General features: G+C 43.6%; 1 protein-coding gene across 1 annotated transcript in view; it reads left to right on the top strand.

Moving 5' to 3' along the window:
- TAOK1 (TAO kinase 1) overlaps nucleotides 1–23,671 on the top strand; it is a 164,900-nt gene that overhangs the window by 115,109 nt on the left and 26,120 nt on the right. The window contains exons 11-13 of the mRNA XM_063955938.1: nucleotides 7,775–7,856; nucleotides 10,616–10,783; nucleotides 14,955–15,158. Coding sequence (XP_063812008.1) covers nucleotides 7,775–7,856; nucleotides 10,616–10,783; nucleotides 14,955–15,158 — 454 coding nt within the window. The remainder of the gene's footprint in view (nucleotides 1–7,774; nucleotides 7,857–10,615; nucleotides 10,784–14,954; nucleotides 15,159–23,671) is intronic.

The following is a 23,671-nucleotide window of genomic DNA, read 5'->3' on the forward strand; positions in this document are numbered from 1 at the left end:
CAACCTAGTAAGCCTTTCCTCGTAATCCAGTCCCTCTAGCCCTTTAATCAATTTAGTAGCTCGCCTCTGAACCCTTTCGAGTTCACAGATATCTTTTTTTATACAGTGGTGCCCAAAACTGAACACAATATTCCAGGTGCGGACGTACCAATGATTTGTACAGCGGCAGAATTACATCCTCGTCCCTTGTCTCAATTCCCCGTTTTATGCACGCTAGCACCTTACTTGCTTATATGCTGCTGATATTATCTTGTCTATTTCCAAACCCTTAACGTTGCAAAGGCAATTTGCCCCCCTTGAGGGTGTTTGAATAGACCCCATAAACTAGCACCTCTTCCCTGCCCTTTAATCGCCACCTCTGTATAATCCAGATTTCCTTACGTTTTACACCCCGTGACTTTTCACACTGGTCCTAATCTAATATCTGATTTATCAACAATTTATTGATTCCGCTTCTTTAGTTATGGCATTTCCTCAAAGCCTTGAAGACCAGACTCTCTGCAAGTATACTTTATTATCCACTTGCAAGTGTTGTCTCTTGATAACAGTGCAAAATGGGAACATAAACAGCTCACAGGTCTAAGTAAAACAATGAAATGTAACTAGAATGTAAAAGTAAGATGGGATGCACCGATACGAGCAGCTCTCACATGGAGGCTAGTTTTGGCCTTATGGGTAAGTGGAAGCAGACATGAAACTAGAAACAATTTCTCCAATTTGTGTTTTCATAGTTGGCAGTACAAGAACATCTATAAATGTAATATGGGTCAAACACAGTGCTTATACAAGCAACATTAAATCCACATCTTTAACAAAGATGTAGAGCGTGACATCCATTTTCTCCCTGAATTTTGCAAAAAAAAGAGTATATAACAAAAAAAGTAAAACCCAATATAAGAATATCTTTAATACAAAAATATTCAGCATAAGTCACTTCTGTAGATAGGCTTACTGATCGGCGCTAAAAACCCCGGGATTTTCCCAAGAGAAGACAACTTTTATCATTATAAAAGGTATTTAATACTTTAAAAAGAATTCATGATTAACAGCAAACAGTGTCACAATTTGAATAATTTTGACATGATTATGAAAACATGAGCAATGTATAAAAATAATTCATGATATGATATCATATGATCAAACAGCAAGCAGTATCACAAAATGATTATATAAGCTATGTATAGATTGATTCAATACCAAAACTGGTATATACAATCACAGTGGACTGAGGGTGTTCTGGGATAATGTTCAGGACGAGTCTCACCATGCACTGGTGCTGCGGTGGGCTAGCTGACGAAGCAGGCATGGTCCCGGGCTAAAATGCTCGGCACCACCATAGATAGCTTGTTCAGACCCTCCAACGAAATTTCCCCTCCTTGGTCCACGGCAAGAGCACAGTCTCCAAACAACGCGTTTCGGTGTAAACACCTTTTTAGAAAATAGATCAGTGACCTCAGTGCTATGAGACAGTATGGCCAACCATTACACCATCTGTACATGTAATGTAATTACCTTGCCACAGTCCCTTATTTACATAGCTTATCAGACTTTCCCTCATTTATAGTTAATGCTACATAGCATGTGAGAGGCCCAGACAGAACAATAATGATGACTAACAAACGGTCACCTAAAGATGAGCAATAATGTGACCAATGACCGTTCATTTGTCAAGGAAAGTAGGAAAAGGAGCACCTAAATACAGTATATGACAGTAAAACTATGCTAAACAGGACTTCAAGTGAGATGGTATTAATAATAATGAAAGTGTCCATAATAAGGACACTCTATAGATTGCCCATGCTCTGTTAGGTGGTCCTGGTCATATGGTCCCTCGTTAGACGATATTTGAGCTTTTTCCTGGATGATGTTATTATATCTGTAAGGCATCAGTGTTTTACAGCGCTGGTCAGTTAGGAAGACAGGACATACATAAAACATGAACAATATGGTGATTTGTTTGAGTTACAAATATGTCCTCATACATTTTTGCTGCAGTCATGGCAAACAGCATGACTGTTCTGGCGTGCTCCTCTTGGCACGCCAGGTCGCTTGAGAATATTCTAGCGTTAGGTGTCTTTTGTGCCAGAAATTCGTCTTAGACACAACGCGATGCGACCAGGACACACAAGGAGCTGTGCTGATTAATTTAATATATGACACTTGTATATTGTGTGTGACTAAGTTTCTGAATCTGTATGCGAAGTGCTACAGTGTAGCATCTGCAGCTTTTTTTCAATACAGGTTCTGTTCTGCTCTGTATACAGACTCAGTCACACACAATATACAAGTGTCATATATCAAATTAATCAGCAGAGTCTCCTCCTGCATCCTAGTCTCATTACAGTGCAGCTAAGACACATTTGCAGTAAACAAAAAAAGACGCCCGACTTTAGCAGAGTTGCACAGGAATTGGCGGTTCACTCACGTCTGACATCTCGCGCTGCATGACGTATTGAGGCTAGATGTATAAAAACAGGAACATCTGCAAAGGTATATTTAGGGGTCAAACCAATTAAATATGAAGGATGCGAGTTGCCATGGTGTTTCAGCGGTGGCAATGGCACCCTAACTCGCACCCAGATTTCTACCCAAATTTGCTCAGAAAGCTTTTGGGGGTAATTCTGAGTTGATCGCAGCAGGAACTTTGTTAGCAGTTGGGCAAAACCATGTGCACTGCAGGTGGGGCAGATATAACATGTGCAGAAAGAGTAAGATTTGGGTGTGGTGTGTTCAATCTGCAATCTAAATTGCAGTGTAAAAATAAAGCAGCCGTATTTACCCTGCACAGAAACAAAATAACCCACCCAAATCTAACTCTCTCTGCACATGCTATATCTACCTCCCCTGCAGTGCACATGGTTTTGCCCAATTGCTAACAAACTTGCTGCTGCGATCAACTCAGAATTACCCTCTTTGAGTAGTTTTGTGTGAGTCTGGACTGCCGTAAACTCGCTGTGAGGGGAAACTCACACCTAATTGGATTGAACTCTAAGAATGTGTTTCTTTCTATTAGAGACAAGACTTTTATGCTCATAGTAAATCCATTTTTCAGAGTTTATTGGCAGACACTGGAATCATGGCATAGAGAGGCTGGTTAATGGGTTAGGTACCTGAATCATGGCTTAAACAGCCACATTTATTAAAGCCAACCGAGCAACATTGCTATGAAGAACCCTGACTTGCCACTTTCAGACCAAACTCTGATCTTAGCTCCTATACCGCATGTATACGGCACCCTGGGTTGTTCTTGGGTCGTGTCCTTTCACACAGGACCAGTCAACACTGGCAAACTTAAGTGTGTCATAACAAATGGACGATTTTTTGCCACACAAAGATGAGCTCATGAAAAATGGATGGGTCAAAGTGATTTGCTTATTTCCTCCTCCTTTCTAATTTGCCAGAAGTTCACGTACCTCCTCGTCTTTCCAATGTGACATGCTGTTTCTGTGTGTGCAGTTTTCTGATAACATCCACCTGTGTTTCCCGCTCAGCCAAAGAGCGTGTTTCTGCATGACCTTGGTTGGAAAACCCGAGGCACACCCTTTCTGACTGCAGGCCACGTGAGTTTGGCCTGACCATAACCCTGGTAGCGAGGCCCCGGCAATTTGGACCTGGGTAGAACCATGTCACACAGAGACTGGACCGTGTTCCCCTGGCAACATCCCAGGTTATTCGCTCAGTGTGAAAGGGGTGTAAGTCTGGCCTTAGTGGAGGGCATTTGATAGAGGTGGATGATGGATCAATAGACTTTCTATACTCCTTGGTCCCTTTTCATTCATCTCTGTCAGTTATTCTGTAAAGAGCTCACAGATCGGAGTATCTGTCCATCTTACATTCTCTGGTCACAACAATGTGGACAAATGCACAGTCAAAATAGAATCGTTCACACGGCATAAATAAGATTCTGCTAAAACTCCAAAGCTCAGCACATACCAAAGCAAAAAAGAAGAAGTGTTTTAAACTCTGACAAGGAAGTTATAGGTGTCAAGATTTCGTAACAGACGTTCTCTTATGGACACGTCAATCATAAAAATCAGATACTAGCAGTTACACAAATACGGCTTCAGTAATCTAAAAATAGGTGTACTGTGTGTGCTCAGCACTTGGGATTAAATACATGTTTGATTTAGGGGTATATGCAATTGCGGTCGAATTCGCGGCAATTTTCGCCGTTTTTTAATTCGACTCAATTCGACAGGTGAATCCCGGAAGGTGGCTTCCGGAATTCACCATATTCAATGAAAAACGGATTCGCCAGAGTCGCGGGCGAAAATCGGCCGATTTGGCGGATTTTGCCGCGATTTTAAAAAACGGTAAAAAAACGTGAAAAACCCGAAAAAAAAATGGCGTGGGGTCCCCCCTCCAAAGCATAACCAGCCTCGGGCTCATCGAGCTGGTCCTGGTTCTAAAAATGCAGGGGAAAAATTGGCCAGGGATCCCCCGTATTTTTAAAACCAGCACCGGGCTCTGCGCCTGGTGCTGGTGCCAAAAATACGGGGGACAAAAAGAGTAGGGGTCCCCCGTATTTTTAACACCAGCATCGGGCTCCACTAGCTGGACAGATAATGCCACAGCCGGGGGTCACTTTTATGCCGTGCCCTGCGGCCGTGGCATTAAATATCCAACTAGTCACCCCTGGCCGGGGTACCCTGGGGGAGTGGGGACCCCTTCAATCAAGGGGTTCCCCCCCCCCCAGCCACCCAAGGGCCAGGGGTGAAGCCCGAGGCTGTCCCCCCCCCATCCAATGGGCTGCGGATGGGGGGGCTGATAGCCTTTTGTGATAATAAAAAGATATTGTTTTTTCCAGCAGTACTACAAGTCCCAGCAAGCCTCCCCCGCAAGCTGGTACTTGGAGAACCACAAGTACCAGCATGCGGGAGAAAAACGGGTCCGCTGGTACCTGTAGTACTACTGGGAAAAAAATACCCAAATAAAAACAGGACACACACACCTTGATAGTAAAACTTTATTACTACCGACACACACATACTTACCTATGTTGACACGCCGACTGCCACGGTCTCCGACGATCCGAGGGTACCTGTGAAAAAATTATACTCACCTTCCAGCGTCCAGAGATAAATCCACGTCCAGAGAGTAAAATCCACGTACTTGTTTAAAAAAAAAAACACGCAAAAACACGCTCCATACCGGACTAGAAAGGGGTCCAATGTTTTCACATCAGACCCCTTTCTCCCGAATGCCGGGACATCACGTGACTCCTGTCACTGACGTCCCATCAGCCAATCAGGAAGCGCTACTTCCGTGGCGCTCACCTGATTGGCTGTGCGCTGTCTGTACTGTGACAGCACATCGCAAAGCCGCTCCATTACTTTCAATGGTGGGAACTTAGCGGCTAGCGGTGGGGTCACCCGCCGGTCAGCCGCTGACCGGCGGGTGACCTTACCGCTAGCCGCTAAGTTCCCACCATTGAAAGTAATGGAGCGGCTTTGCGATGTGCTGTCACAGTACTGACAGCGCACAGCCAATCAGGTGAGCGCAACGAAGTTGCGCTTCCTGATTGGCTTAGAGACCTTTCTGTGACAGCTGTCACTGACAGGTCTCATTCGTGGAAAGGTGTCCCATGTGTCAGCATGGGACCCCTTTCAGTCCGGCATGGAGCGGGTGTTCGGTTTGTTTTTTTGCCAAGTACGTGGATTTATCTCTGGACCATGGCTGGGGTGAGTATATTGATCTTTTCTTTTCAGGTATCCGTGGATTCTACATGGAGAAGAGGACCGATGTCGGCGTGTGAACATAGGTAAGTATGTGTGTGTCGACGTATGAAATAAAGTTTTACTGTCGACGGTGTGTGTGTCCTGTTTTTATTTGGGTATTTTTTCCCCAGTAGTACTACAGGTACCAGCGGGCCCGTTTTTCTCCCGCATGCTGGTACTTGTGGTTCTCCAAGTACCAGCTTGCGGGGGAGGCTTGCTGGGACATGTAGTACTACTGGGAAAAACAATATCTTTTTATTATCACAAAAGGCTATCAGCCCCCCCATCCGCAGCCCATTGGATGGGGGGGGACAGCCTCGGGCTTCACCCCTGGCCCTTGGGTGGCTGGGGGGGGGGACCCCTTGATTGAAGGGGTCCCCACTCCCCCAGGGTACCCCGGCCAGGGGTGACTAGTTGGATATTTAATGCCACGGCCGCAGGGCACGGCATAAAAGTGACCCCCGGCTGTGGCATTATCTGTCCAGCTAGTGGAGCCCGATGCTGGAGTTAAAAATACGGGGGACCCCTACTCTTTTTGTCCCCCGTATTTTTGGCACCAGCACCAGGCGCAGAGCCCGGTGCTGGTTTTAAAAATACGGGGGATCCCCTGTCAATTTTTCCCCCGCATTTTTAGAACCAGGACCAGCTCGAAGAGCCCGAGGCTGGTTATGCTTTGGAGGGGGGACCCCACGCCATTTTTTTTTATGATTTCACCGTTCCAGCATTAAAAAAAAAAAAAAAATAATAATATTTTAAAAAATATATAAATAATATTTGTGCCTCCAAAAAAAAAAAAAAAAGTACCTAATCCCTTCTAATATAAATAGATCTGCTATTCCCCCAAAAAAAAACATGTTTAAAATTTTTTTATTTGTTTTCACCCTCCAAAGTGTGGCGGATTGAAAATGACGAATTTGCTGTCTAAAAGCACTGCTGTCGAATTTCCAAACTTGAATTGAATATGCTTTGGTCGAATTGCAGCACTTGTATCATTGCAGAAAAGTCGAATTTGCAAAAATTCGAATTTCAAAAAGTCGAATTTTGAAAGTCCGTTTTTTGGTCGGAAAGCACTGAATTGCATAGGCGATTTTTTTTTTTTTGGTCGAAAATGACCCGAAATTCGACAATTTCGGGAATTCGACCGCAATTGCATATACCCCTTAGACTTTAACATTTTCTGAAAAGAAAGAATATAGGCAATTATAAAGGTGGTTTTCTCTGCCACCAAAACTTTATAGCATCACCCTTACTTAGGGATTCATCATCGGGGACAATAATTAAGTATCCCTGATACTTACCACTGCCGTGCCATCTGACTGCGCATGCATGACCCAAGGTCACCCACAGGTAAACTCTGAAAACGTAAGTTTTTGGAATTTGTTGAATACTAGGCGGCCCAATTGACCCATCAATAATGAATGGACCAGTTACTAACAACAATTAGCGTTTCCACATGTGTAGCGGGCCCATAAAGGATGATGAATAGGCCCTTAGCACCAAGTATATCCACTGAATTAAAATGTATTCATTCTATTAAATGTTCCACTCTATAATGTAACCGCACAGCAGTTTTAGTCTGTGTTTTAAGTAGTCATTATAAGATAGATGTATTCATTATTTTATTGTGATTAGTTTTATTTTTTGCTTAACTATACTAAAAATGATTAGTACTATAAAATACAAAACCAGGGAGTAGAAAGGCTAAACAAGAGCACATCCGCTGGCTGTCATCCTTTGGTTCCACCCTCTGCATTTAAAAATAGACATACTGAAACTTTTGATGATTGATTTAATAGTACAGCTATATAGTGCACAGGTGATGCTAATTTATGTATACATTCCTGTTCATATCTGTATCATCAGTGAGTTCTGTTCATTCTGAAAACCATATAAGAATAATACATTGCCTATTGAAAAGGATTAAAGATAATGCCTTTGGTCACAGAACTCCTTGGTGACTTATGTTATTTTTTAGAAGTGACCGCAGAGACAGTCTACTATATGCAGTGATCTGTGAATGTTCTGAAGATTGTATTTTTGTTCCTGTTTTTATACAGGTCTGACTACTTTAGAAACTTTGTAGATTCATGTCTCCAGAAGATCCCTCAAGACAGACCAACATCAGATGAGCTACTTAAGGTGAATATTTCCTTATTGCAATGTACTGTACCTTGTAATTCCCTCTCCTATAATGATTATACATTGCTGTTGCAAACACAGTCATGAAAGGTTATTGCAATAGTCAAGATAAATTGTTGCAATGCCTTCAGTATACAGGTTGAGTATCCCTTATCCAAAATGCTTGGGACCGGAGGTATTTTGGATATCGGATTTTTCCGTATTTTGGAATAATTGCATACCATAATGAGATATTATGGTGATGGGCTCCAAGTTTAAGCACAGTATGCATTTATGGTTCATATACACCTTATACACACAGCCTGAAGGTCATTTTAGCCAATATTTTTTATAAAAATGTGCATTAAACAAAGTGTGTCTACATTCACACATTTCATTTATGTTTCATATACACCTTATATACACAGCCTGAAGGTCATTTAATACAATATTTTTAATAACTTTGTGTATTAAACAAAGTTTGTGTACATTGAGCCATCAGAAAACAAAGGTTTCACTATCTCATTCTCACTCAAAAAAGTCCGTATTTCGGAATATTCCGTATTTCGGAATATTTGGATATGGGATACTCAACCTGTATATTGTTTAGTAACCAGGACAAATGTGGTTTTGAAAGCAGTATTGATGATCCAGTGTTATGGTGTGTACACATAGTGAGATTTTTTCTTTCGATTTTGACTATATAGTCAAAATTGCAAGAAAAGTTAGTGCAAATCGCAAGGTGTTATGCCACTTGCAATCCCGATTCGATCCCGATGTGCGGTCCCGCCAGGTCAGTATCGCAAGAAAAGAAAGACTGTGCAGGCAAGTCAATCCTTGCTAGATCAGTGTCCTATCTAGTTCATCTCACATGTCAATGACATCTCACATAAGCCAAAATCGTAAGCACACATAGTCCATATCTCAAGAAAAGTTAGTCAAAATCGGTGGTGCTGGGCCCTGGGGAGTTCAGGGGAAATCGCAAAGTGAAAATCGGGCATAGCAAGGATCTCACCGTGTATACACACCCTTAGAGCTCTGAAAGGTTCATTTACTAACAAAATATTTCTGTTCAACATTTTTACTGAACCACAGCAACCACCCAGACACTTGCTTGCATTGTGTCATTTATGCTAGACCAGTGGTTCCCAAACTTTTTTGAATCACTGCGCCCAGGGTGCATCAGAATTTTTTTTCACGTCACCCCTAGGGCAAAAGTTTCTAATTGAGAAATTTCGAAAGTAATATTAAATAAATTGTACTTTTATGCATGTCATCCTTCGTTTCAGTTGTGTGGTGAGGGACAGGATTTACTTCCCTTTATCCACATATTTTATGATTGCCAGCCACCAGCGCTGGTTTTATCTATTACACTGACCAGAAATATTTCACTTGGTCCAGGACCACCAACCCAAGGACCCCTGCATGTGTCCTGAGGGACCCCAGGGGGCCTAGGCACACCGTTTGAGAACCACTGTGCATGACATTTAAAAGCTAAATGATGTTTTGGTTCTTGTAGTTTATGGTACATTTTTCACTTAAATGCAGTGTTCTTAAATCAGATGTGATATTTTTTTCTACATTTACGTTGCAACAAAAAGGAGAATGAAATTCACTGAAACAGAAAATGAGTTGTTATATGCAAATACAATCCTTCCTCATATAATGACTTTCCACAGAGAAAACGATCTCAAATGCCATGGTGCTCATTATTTAAAAACATTCAAATATTCTCAGTGGCTTGTGCGTACATTTTGTTCCGTTTAAATCTTAGGTCAGATAATTGAAGCTTTTCGAAACCCACCTGCTGGTAATGCCCCGCTGTGTGCTATATACGTGAAACAGAAAGCATTCCTTTTCTGATGGGTGAAATTAAGTGTGAAAATTATAGGATATTCCAGACATGTGAAAACCAGTGTCTTGAGTTGTTTGCATTTATATGCAGGATATTACCCAAGTCTAATTATTTTTATGTGCAGAAAGTAAACTAAGCAGTAACCGCGCTCAGTCCATTTATTTTAGTCTGACATTTCTGTGTAATGACCCCATAAATTCTTATTTTCTTTTTCTAATGATGCATGCATAGTATGCTAAAGCCTGAGCTGGGGCATGCTCTGTCTCCTGCAATACCCAGCCACCTCATTACCCCAACCAGAGCGCACCAGAGCATGGGAGACCTGATGCTGCCATGAGCACTTCTCATCGCCATTATAGGTGTACAAACTATATTACTTGCCCAATCCACTGAGACATATGTATCTGCATATATTTAATTAGAAATGAATGAAAATATCACATTTTCCAGCTTTAGGCTATTGTCATACAAGGCACTAAGGGTGCTTCAGGAATGGCTTACATACAACTCTGATGGTGTGAGATCACACGCAGTGCCCCCAAGCCATACTGCGACAGTTTGGCGGTAGCGACAGGCTCAGTTTCCAAAAACTGAGGTGTCCTCCGCTTTGTAGGCGTGCCAAGGCTAGTGCCTGCGTCTTGCAAATTGACTGGCCTTGGCTACGGAGAGGAAGCCTTTGGCTTACTCCAGTGGCTGATGGTTCGAGCGTTCATTGCAAAGGTGATCCGATGCTGTAGCTTCGGTTGCAAGACTCACATCTGTGATGCCCTCAGATGCCTCCTGTGGCATTAGCATATATTTGCATCGCTGCTGTGTCCAAAGACGCAGCAGTGATGCATGTACCCCACAACTGAGACACCCCCTGAGTTTATATTGTCCTAATTTATTATGTTATTTACTGTATTGTACTCTTGTTATCTTATAGCACATATTTGTCTTGCGTGAGCGGCCAGAAACAGTGTTAATTGACCTGATCCAGAGGACAAAAGATGCAGTCAGAGAGCTGGATAACCTACAATACCGTAAAATGAAGAAGCTGCTTTTCCAAGAGGCCCATAATGGCCCTGCTGTGGAAACCCAAGAGGAGGAAGAGGTATGTCTGTTAAGGGGAGTAACCCGTCTTACGTGCTTTTACTTGGCACAACTACAAATCAGTGCCTGATAATATGCAGTCATGCTGTGACAAAGGCCACAACTTTATTAACAAAAAACACAAAGTGTCGTTTAAAATGAAAGATAATAAGTTTTTGTATTTTGTCCATTTTTATTATCCCAAAGGAGCCAAAAATAAATTAGACCTTACTATAAACTACTGTTGTGACACACAGACAATTTTTGCCTGTAATAACATACATTCTACCTTTCCTTACTTTTTTGCTCTTTATATTGTATCCCTTTATAACTTAGTGGCACAGCTGTACTCCCTACGTATGGGGTGCTTTTTAAGGTTGAAACATACTGGCCTGCCACTTCTGTTACCTAAAAAAAAACAAAAAAAAAACAGAAAGTGGGCGCTAATTGTAATATATGTTTGTTTACACTTGTCTTAATTCTTCCGGCAGCTCACAAATGGGGGATCTGGATATCCACCAATACTAATATATAATTAAATATATGAGAAAAACTGGGTAAAACAATGTGAGCGCTCAGATAAGATAATAGTACAACAGCTGCTGGTTTTGTAAATATACAATTTTTAATTATGTAAAATTCCATATAGACATCATATGGCTTACATTTTTTTTAAAAAACACAACATAGGAACAATTAAAACATATAATAATAGACACGTGTCCTGTAAATGCGGGACTTGCTGGTAATTAGCTCATTGCTGGTTAGATTTAAAGATACAGGTTGAGTATCCCATATCCAAATATCCGAAATACGGAATATTCCGAAATACGGACTTTTTTGAGTGAGAGTGAGATAGTGAAACTTTTGTTTTTTGATGGCTCAATGTACACAAACTTTGTTTAATACACAATGTTATTAAAAATATTGTATTACATGACCTTCAGGCTGTGTGTATAAGGTGCATATGAAATATAAATAAATTGTGTGAATGTAGACACACTTTGTTTAATGCACAATGTTATAAAAAATATTGGCTAAAATTACCATCAGGCTCGGTGTATAAAGTGTATTTGTAACATAAATGCATTCTGTGCTTAGATTTAGGTCCCATCGCCATGATATCTCATTATGGTATGCAATTATTCCAAAATACGGAAAAATCCGATATCCAAAATACCTCTGGTCCCAAGCATTTTGGATAAGGGATACTCAACCTGTATATATTTTGCATGCAAAAAGCCGACTGTTAGTGGCCACTAGTAGCTAAAAACTTGAGCTCATTAGAATGTTAGTAAAGGCAGTTCTTTTGCTAAGTATAGCTGATATACTACACCAATAAGAGCTTCTGGTTGGCTGTCCAACTGGGGGATAAGCATTGTGAGTCCTGCAAACAGGCGGTATCCACACCTGTGATATTTGCAGTATGGAAAAATCCCTCACTCACTTGCCAAGTTGTAATGGCCGCTCTGCGGTGGCTTCCCCGGGTGTTATCTCCTTATGCTCGTTGGTGGTGTCATGAGCTGGTGGACACTGCATGCGGCCACGGAGATGGACAGTGCTGGGCAGCAAGCCAGATGCTGCAGGAGACGCTGGAGTGCCGCGTACTGCGACTTCTGGGTTCAAGACTTCCGGCTGCGTTCCACAGTTGTGAGCGATCACCTATAAAATATTGCCCACTGATCCTACAGCGGCATTCCAAAAAGAGCTTGGAGCGCTGTTGGATGAGGCACAGGACAGGGGCGCAATATCCAATGACACACAATTTTTGTTTTCTTCTTACCCCATCACTCCAATTTATTATCATTTGCCCAAAATTCACAAGACACTCACATCACTCCCTCGGCGCCCTATAATTTCGGGAATAGGTTCCATCACTTCTAATTTATCACACTTTGTGGATGCACACCTTCAAAGGTATGTGGTGCAACTAAAATCCAACATCAAGGATACAATGCAGTTTTTGAATATGCTTAAGGATATCAAATGGAAAAATTCGTACCAATTTTTGACGTGATGTAGAATCCTTATATTCGAATATCCCACATGTTAAAGGGATAGAAGTAATTTCGAATATTTTGGATAATGATAATACAGTTGCTGAACATCTCAAATCCTTCTTGGTGGCATCCGTAAAGTTTATACTAGAGCACAATTATTTCACTTTTGCGCACAAATATTATTTACACGAGGCACTGCCATGGGGACCAGGTTCGCCCCGATTTATGCCAACCTTTACATGGGTGCGCTCGAACAGGAGCTCATCTGGGGGGCGGACCTCGGGGCGAACCTGGTCCTCTATGGACGATATATAGACGACTTATTCTTCATTTGGGATGGGGATGTTAATTGTATTCATGCTTTTATCACACACCTTAACACTAATAGTTATGGTCTTAAATACACTCACACCACCCATCCCCATCAAATCACTTTCTTGGATATTGCGCTCCTGTCTATGGATGACTGTATACATACTGAAACTTTTTTTTAAAACAGAGCGGCCGTTACAACTTGGCAAGTGAGTGAGGGATTTTTCCACACGGCAAATATCACAGGTGTGGATACCACCTGTTTGCAGGACTCACATTGCTTATCCCCCAGTTGGACAGCCAACCAGAAGCTCTTATTGGTGAAGTATATCAGCTATGCTTAGCAAAAGAACTGCCTTTACTAACATTCTAATGAGCTCAAGTTTTTAGCTACTAGTGGCCACTAACAGTCGGCTTCTTGCATGCAAAATGTATATCTTTAAATCTAACCAGCAATGCGCTAATTACCAGCAAGTCCCGCATTTACAGGACACGTGTCTATTATTATATGTTTTAATTGTTCCTATGTTGTGGGTTTTTTTTTAAATTGAAGCCATATTATGTCTATATGGAATTTTACATAATTAAATTGTATATTTACAAAACCAGCAGCTGTTGTACTATTATCTTATCTGAGCGCTCACATTGTTTTACCTACTTCTGTTACCTTCCTGCTCCCTTATTCTTGCCCCTAGTCATATTCCCATCATATTTCTCCTGATATTTTTTCATTTATTGCTCGTCTTCCCTTATTTCTCCTGTCTCTCTCTCCCCCCCCCCCCTTCCTCCTGTGTTTCCCTGTTTCTGTCATCATTCCCATCACCCTCTATTTTTTTTTTCCCCTTTCCCTGTTATACCACTATTTTCTACACCTTGCTTACCTAATTTTACCTAATTAGTAGTTAACATCTCCTCCGTTGTTTCTGTCTTCCCCTCCTGTTGGTAGTGAGCGTGCGTGCTGCCGTTGTAGCCGGGGTTGACCCCCAACCTCCCCCCTCCACCCCTTTTCTGTCCCATCACTTCCCAGATTCCTCACTTTCCTTTTCTAACACATGTTCCCAAACGATCACTTTTGTCTATTTGTCTTCCCTCTCTAATTTTTTACCCCCTATCATGCCCCTCTTCCAACTCCTTTCTCTCTTCCCTGCTAGAGTTGGTGAAATGTAGACAATATATTGGTCTGGCCATTAAATGGTTACAGTGACCGTGTCATTGTTATCAATACATATTTGTCCTCCTACAGTCTTGCTGCAGTCTCACCACAGAGCACCGTTTGCACCCCAGGTCCCATGACACTCTGTTAGTATCAGGTGTCTTTTTGCATCTTTGTTGCTAAAAATGAGTGTTAGCCACACCGCTATGCGACTAGGACGCATCAGGAGACTGTGATTCATTTGATATGCGACACTTGTACAGTATATCTGTGTGTGACTGAGTCTCTGAATTTTTTTTCCCATGCCAAGTTCCTTTGTGCTTCATATACAGACTCAGTCACACACAATATACAAGTGTATCCTGGTGTGTCCTAGTCTCATTATGATTTTCAGCAAAATAAAGGCGCCCTTGGCTACCAGGAACTGGCGGCTCACTCGCTCCAGGCATCTCTCGCTGCGTGGCGTATTGAGGCTAAACGAGGACACAGCTGTTTATCTGTAGAAACTCTGTGCCGCTATGCCGAGCATAGTGTGGGCAGCTCCCCTGCATGTTGTGGTGCCGGAGGAAGAGCTGAAAACGGACAGTCCATCTGCCCAACTTCGGATAAGGATAAACTGGCAGGGAGGGGTGGCGAAGGAGAGTATAACTGCAAGATGCAATTGAAGACTGTTATATAGTTTTTCTCCTCATGTACTGTAGTTCATGGACATTTTTATTTCTTTATAGGAGCAGGAACATGGAGTTGGCAGAACAGGGACAGTGAACAGCATTGGTAGTAACCAGTCTATCCCTAGCATGTCTATTAGTGCCAGTAGCCAAAGCAGTAGTGTGAATAGTCTTCCAGATGCCTCGGATGACAAGAGTGAGCTGGATATGATGGAAGGAGATCACACGGTGATGTCAAACAGCTCTGTCATCCACTTGAAACCAGTGAGTATTACTTTTATACTATATCTACTCTTAAGTCAATGGCTTTGTGTCACTCTGATGTTTATTTTCAAAGATTGTGTACATGGAGAATGTAGAAGTGGATGGGATCCAACTTGGATTCCAGAAGACAGTGTATTCCATTCACTTAGGAGTTTTATCAGAGATTCCCATTAGATCTATATATATATATATATATATATATATATATATATATATATATATATATATATATATATATATATGTTTGGAGTAGAAATATGGGACACTTCTTTGACAAGAATATAACATTACATATAATCCAGCTCACGATTCCATTTTATATGCTTAATGTGCTATAATAATTATAGAAAAATAATTATTAATAAATTGATCCAATCTAACAGCTTTTCAATGCCACAAACTTCCACAGATGAAACATTTTCCCTATATTTTTGGCATCATAAAATGGTATTTTCTCTGACGTCCTAAGTGGATGCTGGGGACTCCGTCAGGACCATGGGGATTAGCGGCTCCGCAGGAGACAGGGCACAAAAGTAAAAGCACTGGCTCCTCCCCCTATGACCCTCCTCCAAGCCTCAGTTAGATTTTTGTGCCCGGCCGAGAAGGGTGCAATCTAGGTGGCTCTCCTAAAGAGCTGCTTAGAGTAAAAGTTTTGTTAGGTTTTTTATTTTCAGTGAGTCCTGCTGGCAACAGGCTCACTGCTACGAGGGACTTAGGGGAGAAGAAGTGAACTCACCTGCGTGCAGGATGGATTGGCTTCTTAGGCTACTGGACACCATTAGCTCCAGAGGGATCGAACACAGGCCCAGCCATGGAGTCCGGTCCCAGAGCCGCGCCGCCGACCCCCTTGCAGATGCCGAAGAGTGAAGAGGTCCAGAAACCGGCGGCAGAAGACTTTTCAGTCTTCATGAGGTAGCGCACAGCACTGCAGCTGTGCGCCATTGTTGTCAGCACACTTCACACCAGCGGTCATTGAGGGTGCAGGGCGCTGGGGGGGGGCGCCCTGGGCAGCAATGAAATACCTATACTGGCTAAAAGATACATCACATATAGCCCCTGGGGCTATATGGATGTATTTAACCCCTGCCAGGTCTCAGAAAAACGGGAGAAGAGGCCCGCCGAAAAGGGGGCGGAGCCTATTCTCCTCAGCACACGGCGCCATTTTCCCTCACAGAAATGCTGGTGGGAAGGCTCCCAGGCTCTCCCCTGCACTGCACTACAGAAACAGGGTTAAAACAGAGAGGGGGGGCACTTATTTGGCGATATGATTATATATATATTAAGATGCTATAAGGGAAAAACACTTATATAAAGGTTGTCCCTGTATAATTATAGCGTTTTGGTGTGTGCTGGCAAACTCTCCCTCTGTCTCCCCAAAGGGCTAGTGGGGTCCTGTCCTCTATCAGAGCATTCCCTGTGTGTGTGCTGTGTGTCGGTACGTGTGTGTCGACATGTATGAGGACGATGTTGGTGAGGAGGCGGAGCAATTGCCTGTAATGGTGATGTCACTCTCTAGGGAGTCGACACCGGAATGGATGGCTTATTTAGGGAATTACGTGATAATGTCAACACACTGCAAGGTCGGTTGACGACATGAGACGGCCGGCAAACCAATTAGTACCTGTCCAGGCGTCTCAAACACCGTCAGGGGCTTTAAAACGCCCATTTACCTCAGTCGGTCGACACAGACACGGACACTGACTCCAGTGTCGACGGTGAAGAAACAAACGTATTTTCCATTTGGGCCACACGTTACATGTTAAGGGCAATGAAGGAGGTGTTACATATTTCTGATACTACAAGTACCACAAAAGAGGGTATTATGTGGGGTGTGAAAAAACTACCTGTAGTTTTTCCTGAATCAGATAAATTAAATGAAGTGTGTGATGATGCATGGGTTTTCCCCGATAGAAAATTATTGGCGTTATACCCTTTCCCGCCAGAAGTTAGGGCGCGTTGGGAAACACCCCTTAGGGTGGATAAGGCGCTCACACGCTTATCAAAACAAGTGGCGTTACCGTCTCCAGATACGGCCGCCCTCAAGGAGCCAGCTGATAGGAGGCTGGAAAATATCCTAAAAAGTATATACACTAGAGATGAGCGCCTGAAATTTTTCGGGTTTTGTGTTTTGGTTTTGGGTTCGGTTCCGCGGCCGTGTTTTGGGTTCGAACGCGTTTTGGCAAAACCTCACCGAATTATTTTTGTCGGATTCGGGTGTGTTTTGGATTCGGGTGTTTTTTTCCAAAAACACTAAAAAACAGCTTAAATCATAGAATTTGGGGGTCATTTTGATCCCAAAGTATTATTAACCTCAAAAACCATAATTTACACTCATTTTCAGTCTATTCTGAATACCTCACACCTCACAATATTATTTTTAGTCCTAAAATTTGCACCGAGGTCGCTGTGTGAGTAAGATAAGCGACCCTAGTGGCCGACACAAACACCGGGCCCATCTAGGAGTGGCACTGCAGTGTCACGCAGGATGTCCCTTCCAAAAAACCCTCCCCAAACAGCACATGACGCAAAGAAAAAAAGAGGCGCAATGAGGTAGCTGTGTGAGTAAGATTAGCGACCCTAGTGGCCGACACAAACACCGGGCCCATCTAGGAGTGGCACTGCAGTGTCACGCAGGATGGCCCTTCCAAAAAACCCTCCCCAAACAGCACATGACGCAAAGAAAAAAAGAGGCGCAATGAGGTAGCTGACTGTGTGAGTAAGATTAGCGACCCTAGTGGCCGACACAAACACCGGGCACATCTAGGAGTGGCACTGCAGTGTCACGCAGGATGTCCCTTCCAAAAAACCCTCCCCAAACAGCACATGACGCAAAGAAAAAAAGAGGCGCAATGAGGTAGCTGTGTGAGTAAGATTAGCGACCCTAGTGGCCGACACAAACACCGGGCCCATCTAGGAGTGGCACTGCAGTGTCACGCAGGATGTCCCTTCCAAAAAACCCTCCCCAATCAGCACATGATGCAAAGAAAAAGAAAAGAAAAAAGAGGTGCAAGATGGAATTATCCTTGGGCCCTCCCACCCACCCTTATGTTGTATAAACAAAACAGGACATGCACACTTTAACCAACCCATCATTTCAGTGACAGGGTCTGCCACACGACTGTGACTGATATGACGGGTTGGTTTGGACCCCCCCCAAAAAAGAAGCAATTAATCTCTCCTTGCACAAACTGGCTCTACAGAGGCAAGATGTCCACCTCATCTTCACCCTCCGATATATCACCGTGTACATCCCCCTCCTCACAGATTATCAATTCGTCCCCACTGGAATCCACCATCTCAGCTCCCTGTGTACTTTGTGGAGGCAATTGCTGCTGGTCAATGTCTCCGCGGAGGAATTGATTATAATTCATTTTAATGAACATCATCTTCTCCACATTTTCTGGATGTAACCTCGTACGCCGATTGCTGACAAGGTGAGCGGCGGCACTAAACACTCTTTCGGAGTACACACTTGTGGGAGGGCAACTTAGGTAGAATAAAGCCAGTTTGTGCAAGGGCCTCCAAATTGCCTCTTTTTCCTGCCAGTATAAGTACGGACTGTGTGACGTGCCTACTTGGATGCGGTCACTCATATAATCCTCCACCATTCTATCAATGTTGAGAGAATCATATGCAGTGACAGTAGACGACATGTCCGTAATCGTTGTCAGGTCCTTCAGTCCGGACCAGATGTCAGCATCAGCAGTCGCTCCAGACTGCCCTGCATCACCGCCAGCGGGTGGGCTCGGAATTCTGAGCCTTTTCCTCGCACCCCCAGTTGCGGGAGAATGTGAAGGAGGAGATGTTGACAGGTCGCGTTCCGCTTGACTTGACAATTTTGTCACCAGCAGGTCTTTCAACCCCAGCAGACCTGTGTCTGCCGGAAAGAGAGATCCAAGGTAGGCTTTAAATCTAGGATCGAGCACGGTGGCCAAAATGTAGTGCTCTGATTTCAACAGATTGACCACCCGTGAATCCTTGTTAAGCGAATTAAGGGCTGCATCCACAAGTCCCACATGCCTAGCGGAATCGCTCCGTGTTAGCTCCTCCTTCAATGCCTCCAGCTTCTTCTGCAAAAGCCTGATGAGGGGAATGACCTGACTCAGGCTGGCAGTGTCTGAACTGACTTCACGTGTGGCAAGTTCAAAGGGCATCAGAACCTTGCACAACGTTGAAATCATTCTCCACTGCACTTGAGACAGGTGCATTCCACCTACTATATCGTGCTCAATTGTATAGGCTTGAATGGCCTTTTGCTGCTCCTCCAACCTCTGAAGCATATAGAGGGTTGAATTCCACCTCGTTACCACTTCTTGCTTCAGATGATGGCAGGGCAGGTTCAGTAGTTTTTGGTGGTGCTCCAGTTTTCTGTACGTGGTGCCTGTACGCCGAAAGTGTCCCGCAATTCTTCTGGCCACCGACAGCATCTCTTGCACGCCCCTGTCGTTTTTTAAAAAATTCTGCACCACCAAATTCAAGGTATGTGCAAAACATGGGACGTGCTGGAATTGGCCCAGATTTAATGCACACACAATATTGCTGGCGTTGTCCGATGCCACAAATCCACAGGAGAGTCCAATTGGGGTAAGCCATTCCGCGATGATCTTCCTCAGTTGCCGTAAGAGGTTTTCAGCTGTGTGCGTATTCTGGAAAGCGGTGATACAAAGCGTAGCCTGCCTAGGAAAGAGTTGGCGTTTGCGAGATGCTGCTACTGGTGCCGCCGCTGCTGTTCTTGCGGCGGGAGTCCATACATCTACCCAGTGGGCTGTCACAGTCATATAGTCCTGACCCTGCCCTGCTCCACTTGTCCACATGTCCGTGGTTAAGTGGACATTGGGTACAGCTGCATTTTTTAGGACACTGGTGACTCTTTTTCTGAGGTCTGTGTACATTTTCGGTATCGCCTGCCTAGAGAAATGGAACCTAGATGGTATTTGGTACCGGGGACACAGTACCTCCAACAAGTCTTAGTTGGCTCTGCAGTAATGATGGATACCGGAACCACGTTTCTCACCACCCAGGATGCCAAGGCCTCAGTTATCCGCTTTGCAGTAGGATGACTGCTGTGATATTTCATCTTCCTCGCAAAGGACTGTTGAACAGTCAATTGCTTACTGGAAGTAGTACAAGTGGGCTTACGACTTCCCCTCTGGGATGACCATCGACTCCCAGCGGCAACAACAGCAGCGCCAGCAGCAGTAGGCGTTACACGCAAGGATGCATCGGAGGAATCCCAGGCAGGAGAGGACTCGTCAGACTTGCCAGTGACATGGCCTGCAGGACTATTGGCATTCCTGGGGAAGGAGGAAATTGACACTGAGGGAGTTGGTGGGGTGGTTTGCGTGAGCTTGGTTACAAGAGGAAGGGATTTACTGGTCAGTGGACTGCTTCCGCTGTCACCCAAAGTTTTTGAACTTGTCACTGACTTATTATGAATGCGCTGCAGGTGACGTATAAGGGAGGATGTTCCGAGGTGGTTAACGTCCTTACCCCTACTTATTACAGCTTGACAAAGGGAACACACGGCTTGACACCTGTTGTCCGCATTTCTGGTGAAATACCTCCACACCGAAGAGCTGATTTTTTTGGTATTTTCACCTGGCATGTCAACGGCCATATTCCTCCCACGGACAACAGGTGTCTCCCCGGGTGCCTGACTTAAACAAACCACCTCACCATCAGAATCCTTCTGGTCAATTTCCTCCCCAGCGCCAGCAACACCCATATCCTCCTCATCCTGGTGTACTTCAACACTGACATCTTCAATCTGACTATCAGGAACTGGACTGCGGGTGCTCCTTCCAGCACTTGCAGGGGGCATGCAAATAGTGGAAGGCGCATGCTCTTCACGTCCAGTGTTGGGAAGGTCAGGCATCGCAACCGACACAATTGGACTCTCCTTGTGGATTTGGGATTTCAAAGAACGCACAGTTCTTTGCGGTGCTTTTGCCAGCTTGAGTCTTTTCAGTTTTCTAGCGAGAGGCTGAGTGCTTCCATCCTCATGTGAAGCTGAACCACTAGCCATGAACATAGGCCAGGGCCTCAGCCGTTCCTTGCCACTCCGTGTGGTAAATGGCATATTGGCAAGTTTACGCTTCTCCTCCGACAATTTTATTTTAGGTTTTGGAGTCCTTTTTTTTCTGATATTTGGTGTTTTGGATTTGACATGCTCTGTACTATGACATTGGGCATCGGCCTTGGCAGACGACGTTGCTGGCATTTCATCGTCTCGGCCATGACTAGTGGCAGCAGCTTCAGCACGAGGTGGAAGTGGATCTTGATCTTTCCCTAATTTTGGAACCTCAACTTTTTTGTTCTCCATATTTTATAGGCAGAACTAAAAGGCACCTCAGGTAAACAATGGAGATGGATGGATTGGATACTAGTATACAATTATGGACGGACTGCCACGGTTAGGTGGTATAAAAAAACCACGGTTAGGTGGTATATATTGTAATACAATTATGGATGGACGGACTGCCTGCCGAGTGCCGACACAGAGGTAGCCACAGCCGTGAACTACCGCACTGTACACTGGTTGATAAAGAGATAGTAGTATACTCGTAACAACTAGTATGACTGACTATGACGGTATAAAGAATGAAAAAAAAACCACGGTTAGGTGGTATATATTGTAATACAATTATGGATGGACGGACTGCCTGCCGAGTTCCGACACAGAGGTAGCCACAGCCGTGAACTACCGCACTGTACACTGGTTGATAAAGAGATAGTAGTATACTCGTAACAACTAGTATGACTGACTATGACGGTATAAAGAATGAAAAAAAAACCACGGTTAGGTGGTATATATTATAATACAATTATGGATGGACGGACTGCCTGCCGACTGCCGACACAGAGGTAGCCACAGCCGTGAACTACCGCACTGTACACTGGTTGATAAAGAGATAGTAGTATACTCGTAACAACTAGTATGACACTATGACGGTATAAAGAATGAAAAAAAAACCACGGTTAGGTGGTATATATTATAATAATACAATTATGGATGGACGGACTGCCTGCCGAGTTCCGACACAGAGGTAGCCACAGCCGTGAACTACCGCACTGTACACTGGTTGATAAAGAGATAGTAGTATACTCGTAACAACTAGTATGACTGACTATGACGGTATAAAGAATGAAAAAAAAACCACGGTTAGGTGGTATATATTGTAATACAATTATGGATGGACGGACTGCCTGCCGAGTTCCGACACAGAGGTAGCCACAGCCGTGAACTACCGCACTGTACACTGGTTGATAAAGAGATAGTAGTATACTCGTAACAACTAGTATGACTGACTATGACGGTATAAAGAATGAAAAAAAAACCACGGTTAGGTGGTATATATTGTAATACAATTATGGATGGACGGACTGCCTGCCGAGTTCCGACACAGAGGTAGCCACAGCCGTGAACTACCGCACTGTACACTGGTTGATAAAGAGATAGTAGTATACTCGTAACAACTAGTATGACTGACTATGACGGTATAAAGAATGAAAAAAAAACCACGGTTAGGTGGTATATATTATAATACAATTATGGATGGACGGACTGCCTGCCGACTGCCGACACAGAGGTAGCCACAGCCGTGAACTACCGCACTGTACACTGGTTGATAAAGAGATAGTAGTATACTCGTAACAACTAGTATGACACTATGACGGTATAAAGAATGAAAAAAAAACCACGGTTAGGTGGTATATATTATAATACAATTATGGATGGACGGACTGCCTGCCGACTGCCGACACAGAGGTAGCCACAGCCGTGAACTACCGCACTGTACACTGGTTGATAAAGAGATAGTAGTATACTCGTAACAACTAGTATGACACTATGACGGTATAAAGAATGAAAAAAAAACCACGGTTAGGTGGTATATATTATAATACAATTATGGATGGACGGACTGCCTGCCGAGTGCCGACACAGAGGTAGCCACAGCCGTGAACTACCGCACTGTACACTGGTTGATAAAGAGATAGTAGTATACTCGTAACAACTAGTATGACTGACTATGACGGTATAAAGAATGAAAAAAAAACCACGGTTAGGTGGTATATATTATAATACAATTATGGATGGACGGACTGCCTGCCGACTGCCGACACAGAGGTAGCCACAGCCGTGAACTACCGCACTGTACACTGGTTGATAAAGAGATAGTAGTATACTCGTAACAACTAGTATGACACTATGACGGTATAAAGAATGAAAAAAAAAACCACGGTTAGGTGGTATATATTATAATAATACAATTATGGATGGACGGACTGCCTGCCGACTGCCGACACAGAGGTAGCCACAGCCGTGAACTACCGCACTGTACACTGGTTGATAAAGAGATAGTAGTATACTCGTAACAACTAGTATGACTATGACGACGGTATAAAGAAAGAAAAAAAAATACCACGGTTAGGTGGTATATAATTATACAATTATGGATGGACGGACTGCCTGCCGAGTGCCGACTGCCGACACAGAGGTAGCCACAGCCGTG

This window comes from Pseudophryne corroboree, chromosome 2 (genome assembly GCF_028390025.1).
Source record: "Pseudophryne corroboree isolate aPseCor3 chromosome 2, aPseCor3.hap2, whole genome shotgun sequence".
Lineage (NCBI taxonomy): Eukaryota > Metazoa > Chordata > Amphibia > Anura > Myobatrachidae > Pseudophryne > Pseudophryne corroboree.